Genomic DNA, 23,099 nt, shown 5'->3' on the forward strand with positions numbered 1-23,099 from the left:
AAGGACGCCTTTGCTCGCCATTGGAATTCAGGCCTGTTATATGCATATCCGCCGATACCACTCATAACCAAAACGCTAGTGAAGCTACAACAGGACAAGGGGACCATGATACTCATAGCCCCATACTGGCCTCAACAAGTATGGTTCCCCACACTTCTAGATCTCTCAGTCAGGGATCCAATTCGCCTGGGAGTAGCTCCCAATCTCATAACTCAGGAACAGGGTCAGTTGCGCCACCCCAACCTTCAATCCCTGTCCCTGACAGCATGGATGTTGAAAGCTTGATCTTACAACCACTCAACCTTCCAGCCACTATATCTCAAGTGCTGATAGCATCACGTAAACCTTCCACTAGAAAGAATTATTCCTACAAATGGAAACTGTTTACTTTGTGGTGCATTCAGAAAGCGCTGGATCCTTTCACTTGCCCCACTACCTCACTACTAGATTACCTATACCATCTCTCAGACTCTGGTCTTAAGACTTCATCTGTAAGAGTACACTACGTTCAGGTCCCCAAGCATACAATGGGACCTGAACGTAGTATTAACCAGGCTTATGCGTTCTCCATTTGAACCCATAGATACCTGTGACCTTAAATATCTTACTTGGAAAACCGTATTCCTCATAGCCATTACATCAGCTAGAAGGGTCAGTGAACTACAAGCTCTAGTCACATACGAACCTTTTACAAAGTTCCTACATGACAGGGTGGTCCTCCTTACTCATCCTAAATTCCTTCCAAAAGTAGTCACGGAATTCCACCTCAATCAATCTATAGTTTTACCAACATTCTTTCCAAGGCCTCACTCTCACCAGGGAGAAAGAGCCTTACATACCTTGGACTGTAAGCGTGCATTGTCTTTCTATTTAAACCGCACTACAGTCCAAAGGAAATCCAGTCAACTATTTGTATCCTATGATCCAAACAAACCTGAGAAAGCAGTGGGTAAACATACTTTGTCAAATTGGCTAGCAGATTGCATACAATGTTGTTACGAAAAAGCAGGCCTTACTCTTCAAGGGCGAGTAAAAGCACACTCAGAGCGATGTCAACCTCAGTAGCGCACTTTCGCTCTGTCCCTATTCTGGACATTTGTAAAGCAGCAACATGGAGTTCTCTTCACACTTTTGCAGCTCACTACTGTTTAGACAAAGAAGGAAGACAAGATTCAGCCTATGGACAATCTGTCTTAAAGAACTTGTTTCCAGTATAACCCCAACTCCTTCTACATCCAACCTGCTGTGATCTTCGGCTGATTCATTTCAACAACAATACTTCACTGTTGCTTCACTACAAAATGACTCAGCCTCTAGCTTGCTAATCACACATATGTGAGGACTAGCATCCTGCTTGTCCTGGGATAAAGCAAAATTGCTTACCTTGTAATAGGTGTTATCCCAGGACAGCAGGATGTAGTCCTCACGAAACCCACCCGCCACCCCGTGGAGTTGGGGCCGATACGTTTTATTATTTTATTTTTGGCTAACGCTAATTGCTACAAAACAAGACTGAAGGGAGACCCCTGTGGCAGGGAATATCATGGCATGCTCAGTAGGCACTCTGGTGCCAGTCAAAAGTTTCATAGAAACTTTTAAAGAAGTTTTCCGTACATAGGGCTCCATTACTGATGTCACCCATATGTGAGGACTACATCCTGCTGTCCTGGGATAACACCTATTACAAGGTAAGCAATTTTGCTTTCCCTCTCCCCCCGCAGCCGGAGACCGCCCGGAACGAGACCGGGAAGCACCGAGACAAGGTAAGGTAGAAATCTATTTAAAAGTCTCCGGTCTCCGAAGCTCGAGGAGTCACACAGGTCGCCAGCCGGGACCAGTGCCCACCGGGTTGATCTGCCCTAGCAGGGCTAGACCCCGGTCAGATCCGAGGTTCCTCCCACGTGGAGACCTTCCAAGGTGGTCGCCATATTGTCCGCGTGGTCGCCATCACCATTTTGATCTGTTCACCACCCTGTCCGCTGTCCCGAACCATGTGCACAGAGGCGAGCCATGCGCACAAATACCTTGTGCGCACAACGTCGCGCGCCCAAGTACCGTGCACACAAGCGACGCGCATAGCCACGCGCTTACTGTGCCGGGCGCATAACTTTGATCTGTGCGCACAACAGCGCGCGCATCTCCCTGAGCACGTACCAATCCTACGTACACAACTTCGCACCGGAGCGCATAACTAAGCCACCCGGGCCCTGTATTTTACGTGCACAAGCCATCGTGCATACAATATATTCTAGAGTGCTGCCAGCAGAATAAATACCTTTACAGATGTGAGGATTCTGTTACATATTTTGGGTGATTGACTATTTTTGTTTGGTTATTTTTGACTCTGTGAAATACATGTAATTTGTGTGGTATTGTATTTATTATTTTTATGTTTTATTATGTATGTTAATGTTGTAAATCGCCTAGGCCTCTCTGTGGTAGGCGATCAATAAATTTTAATAAATGAAAAATGAAAAAAATGGCACCACCGGAAAAGAAGCTCAAGGCTCAGAGCCTTTGCCCAGCATGCCACATTAGAGCTGCACAGCATGAGGAGGCCACGGACCTGTGTATACAGTGCGAGGAGGTCCTGGGGATCCAGCCCATGACCCTCCCCAGCCGGTACCGGGTTCCAGCTTCTCGAACAGTATGCCGGACCTAGCATCTCCCAGCGGGACCCTCCCTCAAACGGGGCTCCCCAGGGACACAGCGCCTCTTAATTTAGACCCAGCATCTATCTCCTGGGTGGAATTCTTCAAAGGCCTGCATACCTTCGTCCACATGCAACCGGGGCCTCCGATAATACGGCCACAACCTCCGCCAGAGGACCTCAACATCCCGGGACCCTCTATGCCCAGGGAAGTGATTTCACCGCCCAGAAGCCCCACCTTTGGGGACACAGACAACTCAGATGAGGAATCAGAACCCCTGGAGGAAGGGGAACTCCCTCTGGGACAGAACCCCCCCCTACTAGAGGGACTCCGTCAGACCTCCCGTCATTTCCCACTATTACAAGCCGTCCAGCAGCTAATTGACCTGGAATGGGATGCATAGGAGACTACGTTCAAAGGGGGGCGTGCCCTGGCAGCCATGTACCCTCTGGACCCAGCTGCCAAAGATCTCCTGGCATGTCCGAAAGTGGATGCCATGGTCTGCGTGGTCTTGAAGCGCACTACTATCCCAGTTCATGGAAGAGCAGCACTCAAGGATGCTCAAGACAGACGTCTGGAATCCATCCTTAAACAGTCTTTTGACGTCTCTGCTATGTCTCTACAGATCGCGGCCTGCTGTGCCGTGGTGACACGTGCCTGCTTATCACAGACCAGGAACAACACTCCTGGGGAAGCCCTGGAGCCAGCAGTATCATTCCTCACGCATGCCGCTTCTGATCTGGTGCGCACAGCAGCTAGAGGAGTGTCATCAGCCGTGGCAGGCAGAAGACAACTCTGGCTCCGAAGCTGGTAGGCCGACGCATCTTCCAAAACGAGACTCACAAGGATGCCCTTCAAGGGAACCCTCCTGTTCGGAAGCAAACTAGAGAAACTAGCCAACAAATGGGGCGAACCCCCACTGCCGCGGCTACCGGAGGAGAGGAATAAGAGAAACCAGCGATCCTTCCCCCGAACGTCCAGGATCACAGCGCTTCAATCCATACTGAAGCACATATCAAGCGGCTCGCCCCACAGGCAGGAGCCAGTTCTTTCGGAACAAGCACAACAAAAGGGGAGCCGACCCGTCCAAAGGAAGAAGCCATAGGGGGCAGACTTGCCCTATTCTACCAAAGATGAGTTGAGATAACTTCGGACAAATGGGTCCTAGCCATCATTCGAGAGGGATATTACCTGGATTTCCACCACCTCCCTCCGGACAAGTTTGTGGAATCCCCCTGCCATGACCCTTCCAAGAGGATGGCAGTGAAAGCTACACTGACCAGATTGCTAGCTTTAGAGGCTATAACACCGGTGCCCGCACAACAAATAAATACTGGACATTATTCCATCTATTTTATCATTCCCAAGAAAGAAGGAACATTCCGGCCCATCCTGGACCTCAAGTCAGTCAACCACCACCTGAAAATTCCTCACTTCCGCATGGAAACCCTGCGCTTGGTAATAAGGCCGATACAACCGGGATAGTTCCTTACATCCCTGGATCTTCAGCTCCTGGACAAAGTTCGGACCCAACTACGATGGTGGCTACAAGAAAGCCATCTGAGCCAAGGAGTGAGACTGTCCTCAACAACCTGGATCCTGCTCACCACGGACGCCAGCCTACGAGGATGGGGAGCACACTGCCAGGAGCTAACCGCCATGGGGCAATGGAACAAAGAAGAGTCTGGATGGAACATCAATCGCCTAGAAGCCCAGGCAATCAGACTAGCCTGCCTACGGTTTGGTCACAGACTCAGAGACAAATCAGTCAGAGTAATGTCAGACAACGTCACAACACTGGCCTACATCAACCATCAGAGAGGAACCAGAAGCCAACAGGTGTCTCTGGAAATAGACCCCCTAATGTCATGGGCGGAAGCGAACCTTCAAGAGATCTCGGCCGTCCACATCGCAGGGAAAGACAACGTCACTGCGGATTACCTCAGCAAAGAAAGTCTAGACCCAGGAGAATGGAGGCTGTCGACCACAGCATTCCAATTGATAGTAAACCGTTGGGGAACACTAACCATGGACCTCCTGGCAAACCGGTCCAACGCTCAAGTGCCCAGCTTCTTGAGCCGCAGACAGGAACCTCAGTCCCAGGGAATCGATGCCCTGGTACAGACCTGACCACAGGAAACTCTATTATACGCCTTCCCACCGTGGCCCCTATTGGGTGCAATCATCCACAAGATAGAACACCACAAGGGACCAGTACTTCTAGTGGCCCCGGACTGGCCAGGCTGCTGACAGGGAGCCCCCTCCCGCCACACAGGGACCTGCTCCAACAAGGGCCAATCCTCCACGAGGATCCAGCTCGATTCTCTCCATTGAGAGGACTCGCCTGAGAAAAAGAGCGGATACTCGGGGTCAGTAATTGACACCCTGCTCCAAGCACGCAAGTTCTCCACATCCCTAACATACATAAGGATTTGGAGAGTATTCGAAGCCTGGTGTGAGGACCGCGACATCATTCCACACTCAGTCAAAATTCCTGCGATTTTGGAATTCCTGCAGAACAGACTACAGAAGGGATTGTCTCTCAACTCCATCAAGATACAGGTGGCCGCATTGTCATGCTATGGAACCAAGAGTGAGAGCGGCAGCCTAGCCTCTCACCCGGATGTCTCCTGCTTTCTGAAAGGAGGCAAGCAGATCCGACCACCCCTAAAGTGGCCGGTGCCTCTTTGGAACCTCAACCTGGTCCTAGATTTCTTAGCAGGAGCCTGCTTCAGACCTCTTTGCGGCCTGTCTCTCCGACTATTAAGATTGAAGACAGCCTTCCTGGTGGCAGTCTGTTCGGCCCGTCGTATCTCCGAGCTACAAGCACTGTCCTGCCGGGAGCCATTCCTCAGACTCACCCCGGGAACCATCCAGTTACGCACGGTCCCGTCCTTCCTCCCCAAAGTGGTTTCTCACTTTCATCTCAACCAAACCATCTCGCTACCATCGCCCGATGAGCATAAGAATTCAGAAGAGTCTCGCAATCTACGCCACCTCAACATCTGCAGACTCCTAGTCCGATACCTGGAAAGGTCGGAATCCGTACGAAAGACGGACCATCTGTTCGTCCTTCACAGCGGGAAGAAGCAAGGGGAAGCGGCCTCGAGAGCAACCAAAGCCCGCTGGATCAAAGAAGTCATTAAGGCGGCCTACGTAGAAGCAGACAAGCCACTGCCTTTAGAAGTCAAGGCCCATTCCACTAGAGCCCATGCAGTGTCCTGGGCGGAAACCAAGAAGCTGTCACCCGCCGAGATCTGTCGGGCACCGACATGGTCCTCCATCCACACCTTCTCCAGGTTTTACCGCCTGGATGTTCAGGCTCTAGAGGACACAGCATTTGCAAGGGCAGTACTAAATGGGCCACGGGCAGTCTCCCACCCGATTTGGGAGTAGCTTTTATACATCCCATTGGTCCTGAGTCCATCTGCTACATGCTAGGAAATGGAGAAATTGCTTACCTGATGATTTCGTTTTCCTTAGTGTAGACAGATAGACTCAGCATCCCACCCACGGCTGCCGTTATTCATGGAATTCTCGGGGGACATCCCCAAGAGCGAGTGAATCATGGGTAAGCCATGCTTTCCTCCAACTAGGACACCCATCCTACCGGGTGTCGACGTTTCTCGGTTGAGGGCACTGGCAGTCTCCAGCTATAACCAATTCAACCAGTTCAAATTAATCAAGTTAACCAAGTTATAAAGTTAATCAAGTTATCCAAGTTATTCAAATTATTCAGTCATGCATATATCCACAATTGCTTTTCGAGGAGAATACTGAAGAGCTGCACTTCCTGCAGGGGTATATGTACTAGGGCTGATGTCAGATTGAAATCTGATCCGTCTCCAACTGCTATCGGGAGTACACTATACCCATTGGTCCTGAGTCCATCTGTCTACACTAAGGAAAACGAAATTATCAGGTAAGTAATTTCTCCATTACATGTGTAAAATACATCTACATGTGTAAAGTAAATTTACATATGTAAAATCAAGTTTTAAGGATGTAAATCCTTTTGAAAATTACCTCCTTTGTTTTTAAGGTTTAGCTTACATTAGAAGAGCAAGTAGAAAAAATATAATAAAGCTCATTACACTCTGAAAGGGAGAATAACTTTAATAGTGCTAGCTTGCTGGGATGAGCCTGCATAGCTGCATATTGAGAAAATCCTGTGTTTATGATTTATATTCTACCTTTTTTTAAATGCTTTCACTGCAAACTTTTAGCTTTAGGGAAATTTAGTTAACTGAAATGAAAAATTCATTCTACTTTTGAGTAGTGTTGAATGGTTCAGGTTTTTGGTTTTTTTTTAAATAGCATGGATACAGTTTCTTAACTGCAAGATGATCTAATAAATTCTCACAGGGTAAGCAGGATGGTAGTCCTCATATATGGGTGCCATCATCAGGATAGAGCCTAATCGCAGAACACTTGTCAAAGTTTCTAGAACTTTGACTGGCACCTACAGGGCATTCCCAGCATGGCACTAACCCTGCATCCAGCAGGGGTCCCCCTTCAGTATCTTTTTTTTCCACACAGCAGTAGCCACATGGGTTAAGGAGCTCTCTAGAGATTCCTGACAGGAATTTTCCTCATGGAACTTATTTCTAAAATTTCAAAAAATTCTACCCCATAGGGGGTCCCCTTATCGAATCCGTAGTCCGTGGTCGTAAATTAAGGCTTTATCCTCATTTGCGGTCGATTCCCGTTGTTTTCCCTTTGGGGCCTACCAGCCATCGACCGCACCGCGGCCAAATTTTTTTAAAGCCATGGCGTCGGGTTTTTGTCTGTGCTCCGATTGTCCTCGGACAATGTCCATCACAGACCTCCATAGGGGTCTGTGTGTTGTGTTTGGGTTTGGATCACGACGTCTTAACTTGCACAAAATGTGCCTAAATGACACCGAAGGGCCATAAGGTCCGCTCAGAGAAGATGGAGTTTCTTTTTCAGGCAAAGCCACCAACTCCATCGAGCGCTTTGACATCATCTGAGCTGGTGCCATCGACCTCTTGCCAGCAGCGAGACACCGGTGCTGTCCACCCGGCACCAACTACTCCGAAGGCATCGACTTCTTCCTCTTTGGCTTTGGAGAAGGACCGAGGAGAACATAGTGAAAAGCGTTGACACCATCATCAGAAAGCTCAGTCCGCTGATCCAGGCAAGCCCTCGGCATTGGCATCAACAGAGCCACCGACAAATCCTGTCCAGAGAAGGCCCCATCCTCCTCTGCGACTGGGTCACCGAGGCGTTCCCCACCTTCCTTGGTGCAGGGAGCCGCGACTCCACTTTCACCGGTGGACCCTCCAGCTATGCCAGTGCTGCCTCCTACTCCAGAGCTGGGGTTCCACCCACCAGGCTTCTGCGAGGAATTGGATCGGATGATCCAAGAGGCCATCGGAAAGGCACTGCAGGGTTTCCAGCCTCTGTCGACGCCGGCACTGATGCCAGCTCCAGTCGCCGACCCGATTCCCACGGCACTCGCACCACTGCTCGGCAGGCTGGATGCGTTGATCGGTGCCCTTCCACCGGTGGAACCGAGGATACCGGTATGTCCAACGCCTTCCACCCAGATTCCTTTGTCATCGGATGATGAGGAAGCACAGAGGCCGGAACCTATGCCCAGACCATCTGGGATCTTGCCACCGACTCACCCATCGATGTCACTGATACCATCGATACCACATCATCCTCAATCGGTGCCTCCATTGGTGCCGCTGTCTATGCCTCCTCCGATGCCGTCGGTGCCTAGACCTGATCCTTAAGGAATTGCACCATTACTTCCCTCTGGAGATCCTATGAGAGCAGGTGATCAGCCTTATGATCCTTGGACCGATGGTTCTTCCCAAAAAATTCTGATGATCTACCTTCAGAGTCATCTCCCCCTTAGGAGAGATGATGTTCTCCTCCAGAGGACCTGTCCTTTATTAATTTTATAAAGGAAATGTCTGAAGCTATACCATTCCAACTTCAGACGGAAGAGGACTCCAGACATAAGATGCTGGAAGTGCTCCAATTCGTAGATGCACCCAAGGAAATCATGTCCATACCCAATTCATGAAGTCCTCCTGGAGTTGTTGAAGAGGAGTTGGGAGCATCCAGGATCTGTACCACTGGTGAATCGAAAAACAGATGCCACCTACCTGGTGCAGACCGCCCCGGGTTTCCAAAAACCACAGCTGGATCACCATTCTGTGGTTGTAGAATCAGGCCAGAAAAAGGCACAACGTTCTAAGCCTCATTCTTCCATACCTTCAGAGAAAGAACAGAGGTCCCTGGGTGCATTTGGCCGTCGTGTTTTCCATGGCTCAATGCTTATTTCTCGCATTGCCTCCTACCAGTTATACATGACCCAGTATAACAGAGACCTATTTAAAAAGAATTTTCTGAGTGTTTACCTGACCAGCTTCAGGATCAACTCAATACCCTGGCTCAAAAGGGTCTAGATGCTGGCAAGCATGAGGTCCGCACTGCCTATAACATTTTTGACACTGCTTCTAGGGTGTCAGCAGCAGGGATAAGTGCACGAAGATGGGCCTGGCTGAAGTTCTCTGACTTAAGACCAGAGGTTCAGGACCGGTAGGCTGACCTGCCCTGCGCTGGAGATAATCTCTTTGGGGACAAAATCCAGGAGATTGTAGCACAGCTTAAAGACCACCACGAGATGCTACACCAACTTTCGTTGGTGCCTTCTGATTTTCCGTCCACCTCTAGAAGGACATTCCGAAGAGACTCTAAGCGGCCGTCCTTCAAGCCACGGAGATGATATCCTCCTGCTACTCGAGGTCGCCCCTCCAGACCTTACCAGAAGGGTCAGGCCAGACAATCCAGGCCTCAGAAAACTCAGCCAGCTCCTCTACCGGGTCCAGCTGCTAGATTTTGACTCTTCGCTGGAAAGCATATGCCAACCTCTTCTACCATCCATACCCGTCGGAGGTCGATTGTGCCACTTCACCAACCTATGGCACATGATCATTTCAGGTCAGTGGGTACTTGCTGTATGGACTCAAGGTTACCACCTCAACTTCCTGTCTGTACCAGCAGACTCCCCACCTCGGACGACGTGGGGCTCATCTGACCACTCCTCTCTTCTGGAGGAGGAGGTTTCAACCCTCATGAAATCCGGAGCAATAGAACCAGTGCCCCTCTCCCAGCAGGGGCAGGGGTTCTATTCTCAGTATTTCCTCATTCCAAAAAAGTCAGGAGGCATTCATCCAATCCTGGACCTCCGTGCCTTAAACATGTATCTACAGAAGGAAAAGTTGAGGATGGTAACCTTGGGTACTCTACTTCCTCTTCTGCAAAGAGGAGATTGGCTTTGCCCTCTGGATCTTCAGGACGTGTATACACACACACACACATCTCGATCACTCCGTCTCACCACAAATTCCTTCGATTCCTAGTTGGCCCCCGGTACTTCCAGTACTGGGTACTGTCCTTCGGCCTAACATCCGCACCTCAAGTCTTTACCAAGTGCCTTGTAGTGGTCGCGGCCTACCTGAGGTGTCAGGGTGTCCATGTCTACTCTTATCTCGACGATTGGCTGATAAGGGCTCCAACTCAAAAGGACGCACTAGCCTCCTTACGTCTAACTCTCCATACATTGCTGTTTCTTGGGTTTCTGATCAACTATCATGCAGTGGACTCTGAAGTCCGAGTGGGCTCAGGCTTATCATCCAATGTCCAGCATGGTCCACGTTACCAAGCAGCTCCGCATGTTGCTGGCCTGGTGGATGCGGCTCTCCAATCTTCTTCAAGGCCTTCCCTTTCAAATTCCAGAGCCTCAAATTATCCTGACAACAGATGCCTCCAACCTAGGTTGGGGTGCTCATGTCAACGGCCTCCAGACTCAGGGAACCTGGTCTCCAGAGGAAGCCAAACATCAGATAAATTTCCTGGAGCTTCAGGCAATCAGATATGCCCTCAGAGTCTTTCTGGATTGCCTCTCAAACAAGGCCATCCTGATTCAGACCGACAACCAGGTGGCGATGTGGTACATCAACAAGCAAGAGGGAACGGGCTCCTAACCTCTGCGTCAGGAAGCTGCACAGATATGTGTGTGGGCTCTTTCCCACTCGATGTACCTCAGAGCGACCTACTTGGCGGGCGTGGACATTGTTCTAGCGGACAAGTTGAGTCGAACCTTTCATCTGCACGAATGGTCTGTCAACCCCATGGTAGCAGACACCATCTTCCATCGTTGGGGGTATCCACACATAGACCTCTTTGTGGCCATCCACAACCACAAAGTAGAGAACTTTTGCTCCCTCACTCGCAGCTGCCACTCACAACCGAGGGATGCTTTTGCCCTCTAGTGGTCTCCTCTACGTGTAACCTCCACTTCCACTCATATCGAAGACTCTCGTGAAGTTACGAAGGGACAAGGGCTTAATGATTCTGATAGCCCCTCACTGGCCACGCCGAATCTGGTTCCCAATCCTCCGGGATCTATCAGTTCGCCAGCGCATCCCTCTAGAGGAGAATCTGCTTCTGATAACTCAGAACGACAGGTGCCTACGCCACCCCAACCTCCACGCCCTATCCCTGAGGGCCTTGATGTTGAAAGGTTAATGCTCCAAACCCTTAACCTTTTGGAGTCTGTATCCAGAGTCCTGGTAGCTTCACGAAAGCCTTCCACGAGATGCTCTTATCGTTCTAAGTGGAAAAGGTTTACGGTATGGTGCACGTCCATGTCCATAGACCCCTTCATTTGCTCCACTGTGAAGTTTCTGGACTATCTCTGGCATCTTTATTTATTTATTTATTTAACAGTTTTTTATACCGACCTTCATAGTAAATTGCCATATCGGATCGGTTTACAATTTAACAAAGGGAAAAAAAGGGAAAAAACTAGAGTAACAAATTCACGTAAACGAAAGATAACAATAAGTAGGAATAAGTCAGTTACAATCAACAGGGGGAGAGAACTTGGAAGCTTGCAACAAGCTGGAAAGAAGATAGGCTGGTAAAAGAAATTTTACCATAGAGTGTACAAGTTAAAAACTTAAGGACGGTGCTTTAACCTGAATGTCTCAGAGTCCATTTATTTTTTCATCTGTCAGAATCAGGCCTGAAAACTTCCTCTATAAGAGTGCATGTCAGTGCGGTAGCCGCTTTCCATAACGGAGTAGGAGATGTCTCTATTTCGACACAGCCCTTAGTCACACGCTTCATGAGAGGTTTGCCCCACCTGAAACCTCCATTGCACTTTCGGCTCCTGCTTGGGACCTTAACGTGGTCTTAGAGCGGCTCATGAAACCTCCATTTGAGCCTCTCCACTCCTGCAATCTCCACTATCTTACCTGGAAAGTAATTTTTCTTCTCGCTATAACATCCGCTCGCAGAGTTAATGAGTTACAAGCATTAGCCACCTACCCGCCTTACACAAAAATTCTACATGACAGAGTGGTCCTCCGTACACACCCTAAGTTTTAACCAAAGGTAGTGTCGGAATTTCATCTTAATCAATCCATCATCTTACCTACTTTCTTTCCAAGGCCCCATTCAAACCCAGGAGAAAAGGCTCTACATTCCCTGGACTGCAAACGTGCCCTAGCCTTTTATCTGGAGCGCACGTCAGCCCACAGGAAGTCCACTCAATTATTTGTTTCTTTCGATAACATCAAATTGGGAAATCCAGTGGGAGAACAGACCCTTTCCTCCTGGTTGGTGGACTGTATCTCCTTTTGCTACCAGCAAGCAGGCATTCCACTACAAGACCGTGTGAAAGCACACTCTGTTAGGGCAGTGGCAACCTCAGTGGCACACCTTCGTTCGGTGCCACTTATTAATATAATGTAAGGCTGCGACCTGGAGCTCTCTCCATACCTTCGCAGCCCATTATTGCTTGGATAAGGCTGGCCGGCAAGATTCCATTTTTGGCCAGTCTATCCTACGAAACTTACTCATCTTAACTACCCAAAATCCTACCTGCGACCCGTTCAGGGTTTTCAGGATGCCCTCCTACCCAAATCCACCCCTGTTGTTGTGCCTGTTGCACGTCTTTGGGTGCATTTGGTGCATTGCTCGGGCATCCTCAGCTCGCCACTCACCCATATCTGAGGACTACCATCCTGCTTGTCCTGTGAGAAAGCAGAGTTGCTTACCTGTAACAGGAGTTCTCACAGGACAGGAGGATGTTAGTCCTCACGAAACCCACCCGCCACCCTGCGGAGTTGGGTTCACTTGCGATTTAATTTATTTTTCGCACGTACTTCTTTCTATACACGAGATTGAAGGGGGGACCCCTGCTGGATGCAGGGTTAGTGCCATGCTTGGCATGCCCAGTAGGTGCCAGTCAAAGTTCTAGAAACTTTGACAAAAGTGTTCCATGATTGGATTCCATCCTGATGATGTCACCCATATGTGAGAACTAACATCCTGCTGTCCTGTGAGAACACCTGTTATAGGTGAGCAACTCTGCTAAATGTCCAGGCTGTAAGGTGGTTAAACTGGACAACCTTGGAAGACCTAAGTGAAGCACCTGACTGTCTCTTTGCTCATTTTCCTCAAGATACGATAAAATGAACTGAGCCACTTTCAGCCAGAATGCCTCCATCTACTGCCATTCCTGTATCACTTTCTTTGCCTCTTCTCTCTGTGATGCACACCTGCATCCCTGTGGTGCCAGGTAACTTCAGCCAGCATTGGAAGAACAGCTCAAACCAACTGACAGTGCAGGGCACAGAGGAAACACGGAAGCTGGTGAGGAGAGAAAAAAGTAGAGGGGAAAAAGGAAGATGAAAGGCAGGCAGGAAAAAGATGGAATTAAGCTAAGTTGGGGAGAAAGGGAAGAAAATAGGGGGAAAAAGAAGGGGAGTAACCTGAACAACTGAAAGAGGAAGCTGGAAAAGAGGAAGGTGGGGTGTGAGGCTAGATTGGAGAGAAATAAAAGAAATAAACAGAACAGATGGTGAAAAGCAAGAAAAGGAAAGTCAGTGAATACATCAAACTAGAGATGACATATTTGAAAAAAAGTTTGTTCTAGTAAGCGTTTCTTGCTGGGGAGTTTCTGTGGTAATTTATCTTATGCCTATCAAATTTTTTGGATTTTCCCACTACTGCTAAAAAAAAAAAAAAAAAAAAAAGTCTACACAAGGAGCTTTCAGAAGGGGACATATTCTTTAGTGTTCTTTCTGGCTTTGTAATGTCATCCACACTTTGAGAGCAAGATGGCAAACATCAGGATGAAGGTAATAATAGTAACCGGATTTCATTGTTTGTTTCTGTTTTCAACCAGGACAACACCTATCCTGAGATTCTGAGATCTAACTTGGGATCAGTAGTGTTACAGTTGAAGAAACTTGGTATAGATGATTTAGTGCACTTTGATTTTATGGATCCACCAGGTATGAAACTTTGGTATCAATTTTTTATTTTATTTACTTTAGCAGTAAATAAATAGTTTTGATTTAAGTAATTTTGATAGAATTTGATAGTAACCTTTTTTTTTCTTAAAAAAAAGACAAACAGGATGTGAGTCTTCATAGGTGGTTGATGTCATCGGACTGGTTTGAAGCTTGACTGCACAGCTTTCAGAAGCTCTAGAATCTAAAGGGGACCAATGTTGCAGCTGTCTCTTAGGGGCCCCTTCAGTTACTTTTTGCCACAAAGCCAGTCGGTGTCACAATACTGAGGTAAAACCCCCTCAGATTTTCTGCGGCTGTATAGGCACTAGTTTTTCTTGTGGGACCCTTATGAGTTTTCACTTACCCTTTTATGTCCCTAATTAGTTTCCATGGCTGCATCAACACCAATACCAGTGAATTAAAGTGATATTGACTGGGCCATTTTTTGTTTTCAAAATTGCATTGGATATTTTTTGTCCAATGTCCAAGTAGTAGAGGACCAGTAGCTTCTGAAAGAGCCCTAGGTGCAGCTGCATTATGTCGGTCACAGACCCCCATGCCAAATGTTTTCTGTGTTTCGGGCGTGACCATAATGTCTTGGGATGCTCCATATGCAGTAAGTTGCTGCCCAGAGGCTAGTGAACCTGTCAAGAGCTCATAAAGAACTCTTTGGGTTAGATAAGTCTGAGCCGTCTGCATCGGAAGCATCAACATAGAAGAGCCTAGGAGCTGCACTGGACACTCGTGATGAATTGGTATTATAGAAGCATTGACCTTCATCGACATCAAGCACAGACAGAGGCTGAGAACACAAAGCATCCTCTAGTTCTTCCTACCCGATAAAAGTGAAGGGTTCCATTTCATTGGTATCAGTATTAAAGGACACGAATGTGGAGTATCGGGCAAAGATGAAAAAGCATTGACAGTTGATGCATGGTGAAGAGAGCAGGGATATATTAGCAGTAGCAATACATTCTCCCAAACATCACTGCAATGAAGGCTCTTCATCTTCAAAAGATCCTGGGAGAATTTAACAATCTCCAAGGGCCCAGCTGAGACTCAGATACAGTTCAGGTGATCCAGGAAGATTGCTCTCCTCTGCCTCCCACTCTGTGTTGGTATTTGCAGTTTTCAAGGAGGAACTTAAGATCCAGGAGGCACTGCAGCACCAGCTGGCTCAATTTGGTGCACTAGCATCAGCATCTATGCAATCTGAGGTCCAGCCTAACCTAGAGGCTTTCTGTCTACTGACAGCTATGACATAGATATTAGTATCTAGGTCGGCATCAGTATTGATGCTACCTGCACCATTGTTAATCTCCAGTGCATTGGCAGGGAAGCTTGTCTAAAACCAAGACAAGTCCTTTCACAAAAAGCAGGTGCTCATTCAGACTACATCGCTGATCTAACCATCAGGTTCAGTCTGGAGGTTCTTGGGAGTATGGTTATAGATCTGAGGATTTTTCTGAACAGGAGTCTCCGGGTCCTCCCTTCTGATCACCTCCTCCACAGGAAAGGAAAAAGTCCCCATCCTGAGGATCTTTCCCTTTCTGACTTTATAAGGCAAATATCTAAGGACATTCCATGTGATTTAGAGAAGGAGGGAGAGTCCAGGTCTTAAGTTCTAGCTATCCTCTAATTTCTCAATCCCTTAAAAGAAATTATGACAATGCTTGGCCATAATATCCTTAAGAAAGCACAAGTGAGAATGTTTATTTAGATTTTTATATTCCGCTTTTCAGCACTTCAAGTGTACATCAAAGCGGATTACATTCAGGTACTATAGATATTTCCCTCTGTGTCCCTTCTCAGTGATGTGGGAAATGTTCTCTAGAAAAGCAGCCCTTACTGCTTTCCTGGAAAACCACCCCACAATCATTAGAGAAACCAGTGTGATGTAGTAAATGTGATGATAAACTTTACCTTTGGCAAACCCATTCTACAAGAAAATCTAAGTTCCACTCTGCACGTTGGAGGTCTTTGTGTCACTCAAACTTGCTTCCATGCCCAGACCTTACAACTTAGAGTTTCCTTTGCTACTGTGCCTTGCTGTTGTACCCCACAGCTAACACCTTTCTCCCAGGACAAGCAGGATGGTAGTCCTCACATATGGGTGACATCATCAGATGGAGCCCTGTCACGTAACACTTTTGTCAAAGCTTCTATAACTTTGACTGGCACACTGAGCACGCCCAGCATGCCACTAACCCTGCAGCCACCGGGGGTCCCCCTTCAGTCTCTTTTTTTTCCACGCACCCGGGGAAAGCCAGACCGAGCACCAAAGGAGACATTGACACTGGCACCGACGGGCGTCCCCGACCAATGCCGGCACCGATACCACAGTGGCATAGACTTCCAGCTAGCCACCTGCGAAGAGGGCCCGGGGAGAGGAGCCCCCATACTCCTTGGGACCCGGGACCCGTAGGCATTTCCCACTGGTACCGGTGCCGGGCACAGAGCCTCCACGGGCCCGCGTGGAGGCTCTGGTGATGCCTAGCCTGCCTCCTACCCCAATCGCCATGCAACCCATGCCGGCTTCCCAGGAGGTATTGGACCGCATGGTCCAAGAGGCAGTGCTGAAATCCTTACGAGGCTTCCAGGCGCCGGCCCCCATACTGGCCCCAGAACTGGCTTCTTCGATGATGGCACCACTCCTCAAGCACCTCAATACGCTCATCAGTGTCTTATCAACTCCTCTGCCACTGGTTACGCTAGCATCGAGTCGTCCATCGAGGCCTCCGCAGGTCCCAATTCCAGTACCGGGTTCCTCGGAGGAGGAAGGATCGATTCCCGGCCACGTCCCTTCAAGGGAACCATCGATGCCGGAGCCCATGCCAGGGCCATCGGGGCTACCGGTACCCAAGCGCACCTCATATGCCCTGATGCCAGCACCAATTCCATCGATGCCAGTGCCACATCCATCAATGCCGGCACCGCATCCATCGATGCCTTCCTGCCTTCTTGGCTTTGGTATGCTTCCTCCATCGGGAGCTCCACCGGGAGAAGGAGAAAGTCCTTATAATCCATGGGACGATGCATCCTCAGATGACTCATCACCAGAAATCTCTGGAAACAAGTCCAGGAATTTGCAGAGACGTTGCCCCAACAACAACAAAACTGACAAAGGAGAGGTCTTCTGGAGGAGATCTTCGCTTTTCCTCCGGCGGTGAAGGCTCTGAGAACTTCTGCTCCTCCCGGTAAGGAACAGAAGGCATTGGATGCACTGGGACGACGAATTTTCCAAGGGTCCACGTTGATATCGCGAATTGCAGCATATCAATTATACATGACCCAATATACAAGAAATCTCTGGAAACAAGTCCAGGAATTCGTGGAGATGTTGCCCCAACAACAACAAGAAACTTTGTCCTCCATCCTACAAAAAGGAATGGAATCAGGTAAACAGAAGTCAGAGCTGCCTATGATTCTTTTGAAACAGCATCCAGAGTCTCGGTAGCGGGCATCAGTGCTAGACACTGGGCCTGGCTTAAGGCCTCAGACCTACACCCAGAAGTGCGGGACAAACTGGCAGATCTACCCTGTACCGGAGATAACCTGTTCAGGGATAGGATCCAGGACGCAGTGGCCCAGTTAAAGGACCATCATGAGACCCTGCGCCAGTTGTCAACTGTCTCCCCAGATGTTCCCTCTGCAACCCGCAGGATCACGCATAGAGAACCCAAGAAACAATTCTACAAGCCATGCAGATATCCTCCTGCATCCCGTGCACGGCCGGCTCAGGCACCTCAGAAGGGACATGCGCGCCAAACCAGAACAACTAGACCACAGCCAGCTCCACAAGCGTCTGGGTTTTAACTTTTTTCCAGAGAGCAGCAGCCATATTCCAGTGGAGGGTCACCTGTGCCACTTTGCAACAAATTGGCATCCAATCACTACGGCCCAGTGGGTACTGTCCATCGTAACCCATGGTTACTGTCTAAATTTTTCAAAAATGCACCCGGCCTTCCCACCCATTCCATCCTGGAGCTGGGACGACCACACAGGAAAACTCGAGTCAGAGCTCTCAACCCTTCTGTCGGTCAGAGCCGTGGAACCGGTTCCACCGAATCAGCAGGAAAAAGGGTTCTACTCCAGATATTTTCTAATTCCAAAAAAGACCGGCGTTCTCCAGCCTATTCTGGACCTCCTTGCCTTGAAAACATTTCTTCGCAAGGAACGGTTCAGGATGGTATCCCTGGGCACCATGCTTCCTCTACTTCAACAAGGGGATTGGCTCTGCTCTCTGGACCTGCAGGACGCATAAGCCCATATTGCCATATCCCCGCCTCATCGCAAATATCTGCGATTCGTGGTGGGCCGCAGTCACTATCAATACAAAGTACTACCATTCGGCCTAGCCTCGGCGCCTCAAGTCTTTACGAAGTGCCTGGCAGTCGTGGCTACACAGTTACACAGCAGAGGAGTATACGTTTTTCCATGCCTGGACGACTGGCTCATAAAAAGCCAGTCAAAACAAGAGCCCTTGACTCTCTTGGTCTCACCATAAGACTTCTAAACTCATTGGGATTTCTAATAAATGACCCCAAATCCCAATTGACACGTCTCATCTTCTCTCCTTTATAGGAGCAAATCTAGACACGACAGTCCAGAGCATTCGTACCCAACGACCATGTTATGCTGTCCAAAAACGTTGAAAAACAAAACAAAGGAACTGGGGGGCACTCCTTGAAGTTAACAGGTAGCACATTTAAAACAAATCCAAGATAATTCTTTTTCACTCAATACACAAGCTCTGGAATTCATTGCCAGAGGATGTGGTTAAGGTAGTCTGTATAGCTGGGTTTAAAAAAGGTTTGGATAGGTTCCTGGGGGAAAAATCCAAAAACTGTTAATCATGTTGACTGAGGGAATAACTATTGCTTATTACCGGTATCAGTAGCATGAGATCTGTTTAATCTTGGGTACTTGCCAGGTGCTTGTAACCTGAATTGACTACTGTTGGGGACAAAGGCCTGCTTTATGCGTAACCTCCGATTCCGCTAGTAAGCAAGACTCTCGTGAAGCTACAACAGGACCGGGGCTTAATGATTCCCATAGCCCCATATTGGCTGCGCCAAATTTGATTTCCCATACTTCTCAACCTTTCTGTCCAGGACCCTATTCGCCTGGGCACGTCGCTCAACCTCATAACAAAGAATCACGGCAAGTTATGCCACCCGAACCTCCAGGCCCTCTCTCTGATGGCCTGGATGTTGAAAGGATGATACTACAACCACTCAACCTTTCAATTGACGTATCTCTAGTCCTAGTAGCTTCATGGAAGCCTTCCACACAGAAATCCTACTGCTCTAAATAGAAGAGATTTACCTTGTGGTGCACACAGAAGGGCTTCGATCCCTTTTCTTGCCCCACATCAAGTCTGTTAGATTATCTCTGGCACCTCTCAGAATCTGGTCTCCAGACATCATCTATCCGAGTGCACCTTAGTGCCACCTCTGCTTACCATCAGAGCCCCGATAACGGCTCAACCCCTGATGAGTCGCTTCATGAGAGGCTTTTTTCAGCCACCGGTCGTGGCATGGGACTTCAATGTCGTACTTGCATGGCTCTTGCACACTCCTTTTGAGCGCTTGCACTCCTGCGAACTCAGATACCTTACATGGAAAGTTATTTTCCTAGTAGCCATCACATTTGCTCGCAGGGTAAGTGAGTTACAGGCCCTTGTGACCTACTCACCCTACACAAGATTCCTCCATGACTGGGTGGTTCTTCACACTCACCCTAAATTCCTTCCTAAGGTGGTAACTGATTTCCATTTAAATCTATCCATAATCTTGCCCACTTTCTTTCCAAGGCCTCACGCTCACCTAGGTGAGCGAGCTCTGCACACCTTGAACGGTAAGCATGCTCTTGCGTTTTACTTAGACCGCACTACAGCCCACAGGAAGCCCACCCAACTCTTTGTCTCTTTTGATAAGAACAAACTTGGGAATGTGGTGGACAAGCAAACACTGTCAAACTGGTTAGCAGACTGCATTGCATTCTGTTACCAGCAAGCAGGCCTTCCACTACAGGGACGAGTAAAGCCACACTCAGTCAAAGCAATGGCAACATCACTAGCACACTACTGTTCAGTACTGATTGCTGACTCTCCACACCTTCGCAGCTCACTACTGTCTGGACAAGGCTGGATGACAGGATTCTGTCTTTGGCCAGTCTGTCCTAAGAAATTTGTTTCCGGTGTAGGAACCCAACTCTTCCTACCTCGACCCGCTATGAATTTCAGGCTGCCTCATCCTTGCCAACAAGCACCCCAGTTGTTGTGCCTGATGCACATGTTCGGTGCTGCTTGGCCTCATACATATGACTCAGCCTGTAGCTTGCTATTCACCCATATGTGAGGACTACCATCCTGCTTGTCCTGGGAGAAAGCAGAGTTGCTTACCTGTAACAGGTGTTCTTCCAGAACAGCAGGATGTTAGTCCTCACAAAACCCACCCGCCACCCCGCGGAGTTGGGTTCACTTATGTTTTATTATTTTATTTTTCGCTCGTACTTTTGCTACAAACGAGACTGAAGGGGGGGACCCCTGGTGGCTGCAGGGTTAGTGGCATGCTGGGCATACTCAGTGTGCCAGTCAAAGTTCTAGAAACTTTGACAAAAGTGTTCCGTGACAGGGCTCCATCTGATGATGTCACCCATATGTGAGGACTTAACATCCTGTTGTCCTGGGAGAACTCCTGTTACAGGTAAGCAACTCTGCATTCCAGACTGGGGGAGGGAGCTGCTTTGCACTTCTCATGGTGGTTTGGAATGAATCGAAAAAATGATTTTTTTTTTTTGTTTGTTTTGAAATAAACGAATTAGGGTCCCCACAAAACGAATTTTAAAACTATTCAATTTTTTCCTACTGCACATGCCTATTAATTATTGTAATTATAGCACATCCTTAAAACACTCAGCTAGAACATAGCTCATAAATCTTGTATAGCAAACTTCTTTCATATATATACATATATATATATTTATTTATTTATTTATTTATTTCGGATTTTTATATACCGACATTCTCAATACAAGTATCGAATCAGGTCGGTTTACAAAGAACAAAACTGTCGCAATAAAGGCGTTACATTAAACAGCGTTTCTTAACATATGAGTAACATATAACATATCATATAAAAAAATAAATAATACAAATTAAATATTACATAGACTATAATAATAATAATAATAACTCGTCAACAGGACGTGGATAAATACAAAGGATGTTTAAGGCATGAGTATATATCTTGAATAATTAGAGGGGTAGTCTAAATTGTGATATGTGGGTACATAGACCTTGTTGCTGTGCAAAGTCCGAGTTATGCATGAGTAAAAGGAGACTGATGAATGAGAGAAGGAGTCTTAAACAGGTGTGTAGTTCAGATCTGACGTGGTTAGATCTTGAGGGGAGTATGGCTGATCGAGGATCAGATGTTGGACTATTTATATATATATATAAGAATTCTTATATATATATATAAGAATCAACAGGATCTTCCCAAACTCATGTCTGCTAATTAGAATTCACAAAAAATGACCATTAGTTCACAAAACTGTATCTTTAAAATCCAAAACGAAAAAGCACTTATGTATTAGTTTGACGATAACTACTGAAGCTCCTTAATTTAACTTCTAGCTTTACCAATCAATTGTCCTGCCAACATTTTTTCTTAGGCTGCATGTGCACAAGGGAGAACAATTATTACACAGTTTAGACTGCAAGAGATCTTTAGCCTTCTGTCTAAAGTGGACTGAAGCCCTTTAAAGGTATACCCAGCTTTTAGCTTATTTTGACCCAAATAAACCTGGGACTGCTGTAGCCAAATCACACTGTCTAAACCGGATAGTAAATTGCGTCTCCTCTTGTTACGCCCAGGTAGGCATAACCCTGGTAGGGCATGTCAAGGATCATGTGTTAGGGTCATATGACATCAGTGGCCTACCTAATATCAGTCTGCATGGAACAGAAATGCAAGGTTTGAAGTTCAATCAACATATTCACATCTTATTACTCTGTGGACATGGGCTCCTACATAAGAACATAAGAAATGCCATATCGGGACAGACCAAGGGTCATCAAGCCCAGTATCCTGTCTCCAGCAGTGGCCAATCCAAGTTGCATGTACCACAACATTAAATAAATCCCATGCTACTAATGCAGGCAACAATCAGCGGCTGTTCCCTATTGATTAATAGCAGTTTATGGACTTCTCCAAGAACTTATCCAACCCTTTTTTAAACCCAGCTACACTAGCTGCCTTAACTACATCCTCTGGCAATGAATTCCAGAGCTTAATTGTGCTTTGAGTGAAAAAACCAATTTCTCCGATTTTGTTTTAAATGTTCTACTTGCTAACTTCATGTAGTGCCCCCTAGTCCTTGTATTATCCAAAAGGGTAAATAAAAATTTCACATTTATCCATTCAAGTCCTTTCATGATTTTGTAAACCTCTATCATATCCCTCCTCAGCCATCTCTTCTCCAAGCTGAATAGTCCTAATCTCTTTAACCTTAACTGACAAGTTTGATAAATGTGGCCTGAAATGATTATTTGATGTTTAGAATCTAACATCATTCCTCCCAGAACCTTTTCTTTTTATTTCCAGATTGCCTCAAAAAATATTTCAAGATTGCTATAAAAAAGATGTTTCTCTCATCCTTGTACTTGAAGAAAGCATAAGGTATCTGTAACAGCTGTTCTTTGAGGACAGCAGGATATAACTCTTCACAGAACTCACCCCTTTCCCTTAGGAGTTGGCTTTTTTATTAGCCAAATTAAACAATTGAAGATGTGTCAGCCCAACAACTGCAATGCAAGTCTGTCCACACTTGTGCAAAAGAGCTTCTGAAAGCTCTCTAGAAGCTGTGCAGTCATACTTCTGACCAGGCTCTGCAGAGGGCATCACACCCATCTGTGGGTTCTCACATCCTGCTTGTGCTTGGAGAACTAACTTACACTTTCTCTGAAAATAAACAGGTTCACCTAGTCACATGATTTACATGACCATGAATTAGCATTGAATAAATGGAGACTTCCAGATATCTTTGGAAAGACAAAAGCCTTTCTCTGCTTGTGCTCTGTAGTTCCCATGCTGTA

General features: G+C 47.3%; 1 protein-coding gene across 1 annotated transcript in view; it reads left to right on the forward strand.

Moving 5' to 3' along the window:
* The window catches only part of DHX15 (DEAH-box helicase 15), a 284,488-nt gene that overhangs the window by 201,585 nt on the left and 59,804 nt on the right, over positions 1-23,099 (forward strand). Inside the window, exon 9 of the mRNA XM_029590135.1 lies at positions 13,888-13,996. Coding sequence (XP_029445995.1) covers positions 13,888-13,996 — 109 coding nt within the window. The remainder of the gene's footprint in view (positions 1-13,887; positions 13,997-23,099) is intronic.

Source organism: Rhinatrema bivittatum, chromosome 1, assembly GCF_901001135.1.
Source record: "Rhinatrema bivittatum chromosome 1, aRhiBiv1.1, whole genome shotgun sequence".
In the NCBI taxonomy this organism is placed as follows: Eukaryota; Metazoa; Chordata; class Amphibia; order Gymnophiona; family Rhinatrematidae; genus Rhinatrema; species Rhinatrema bivittatum.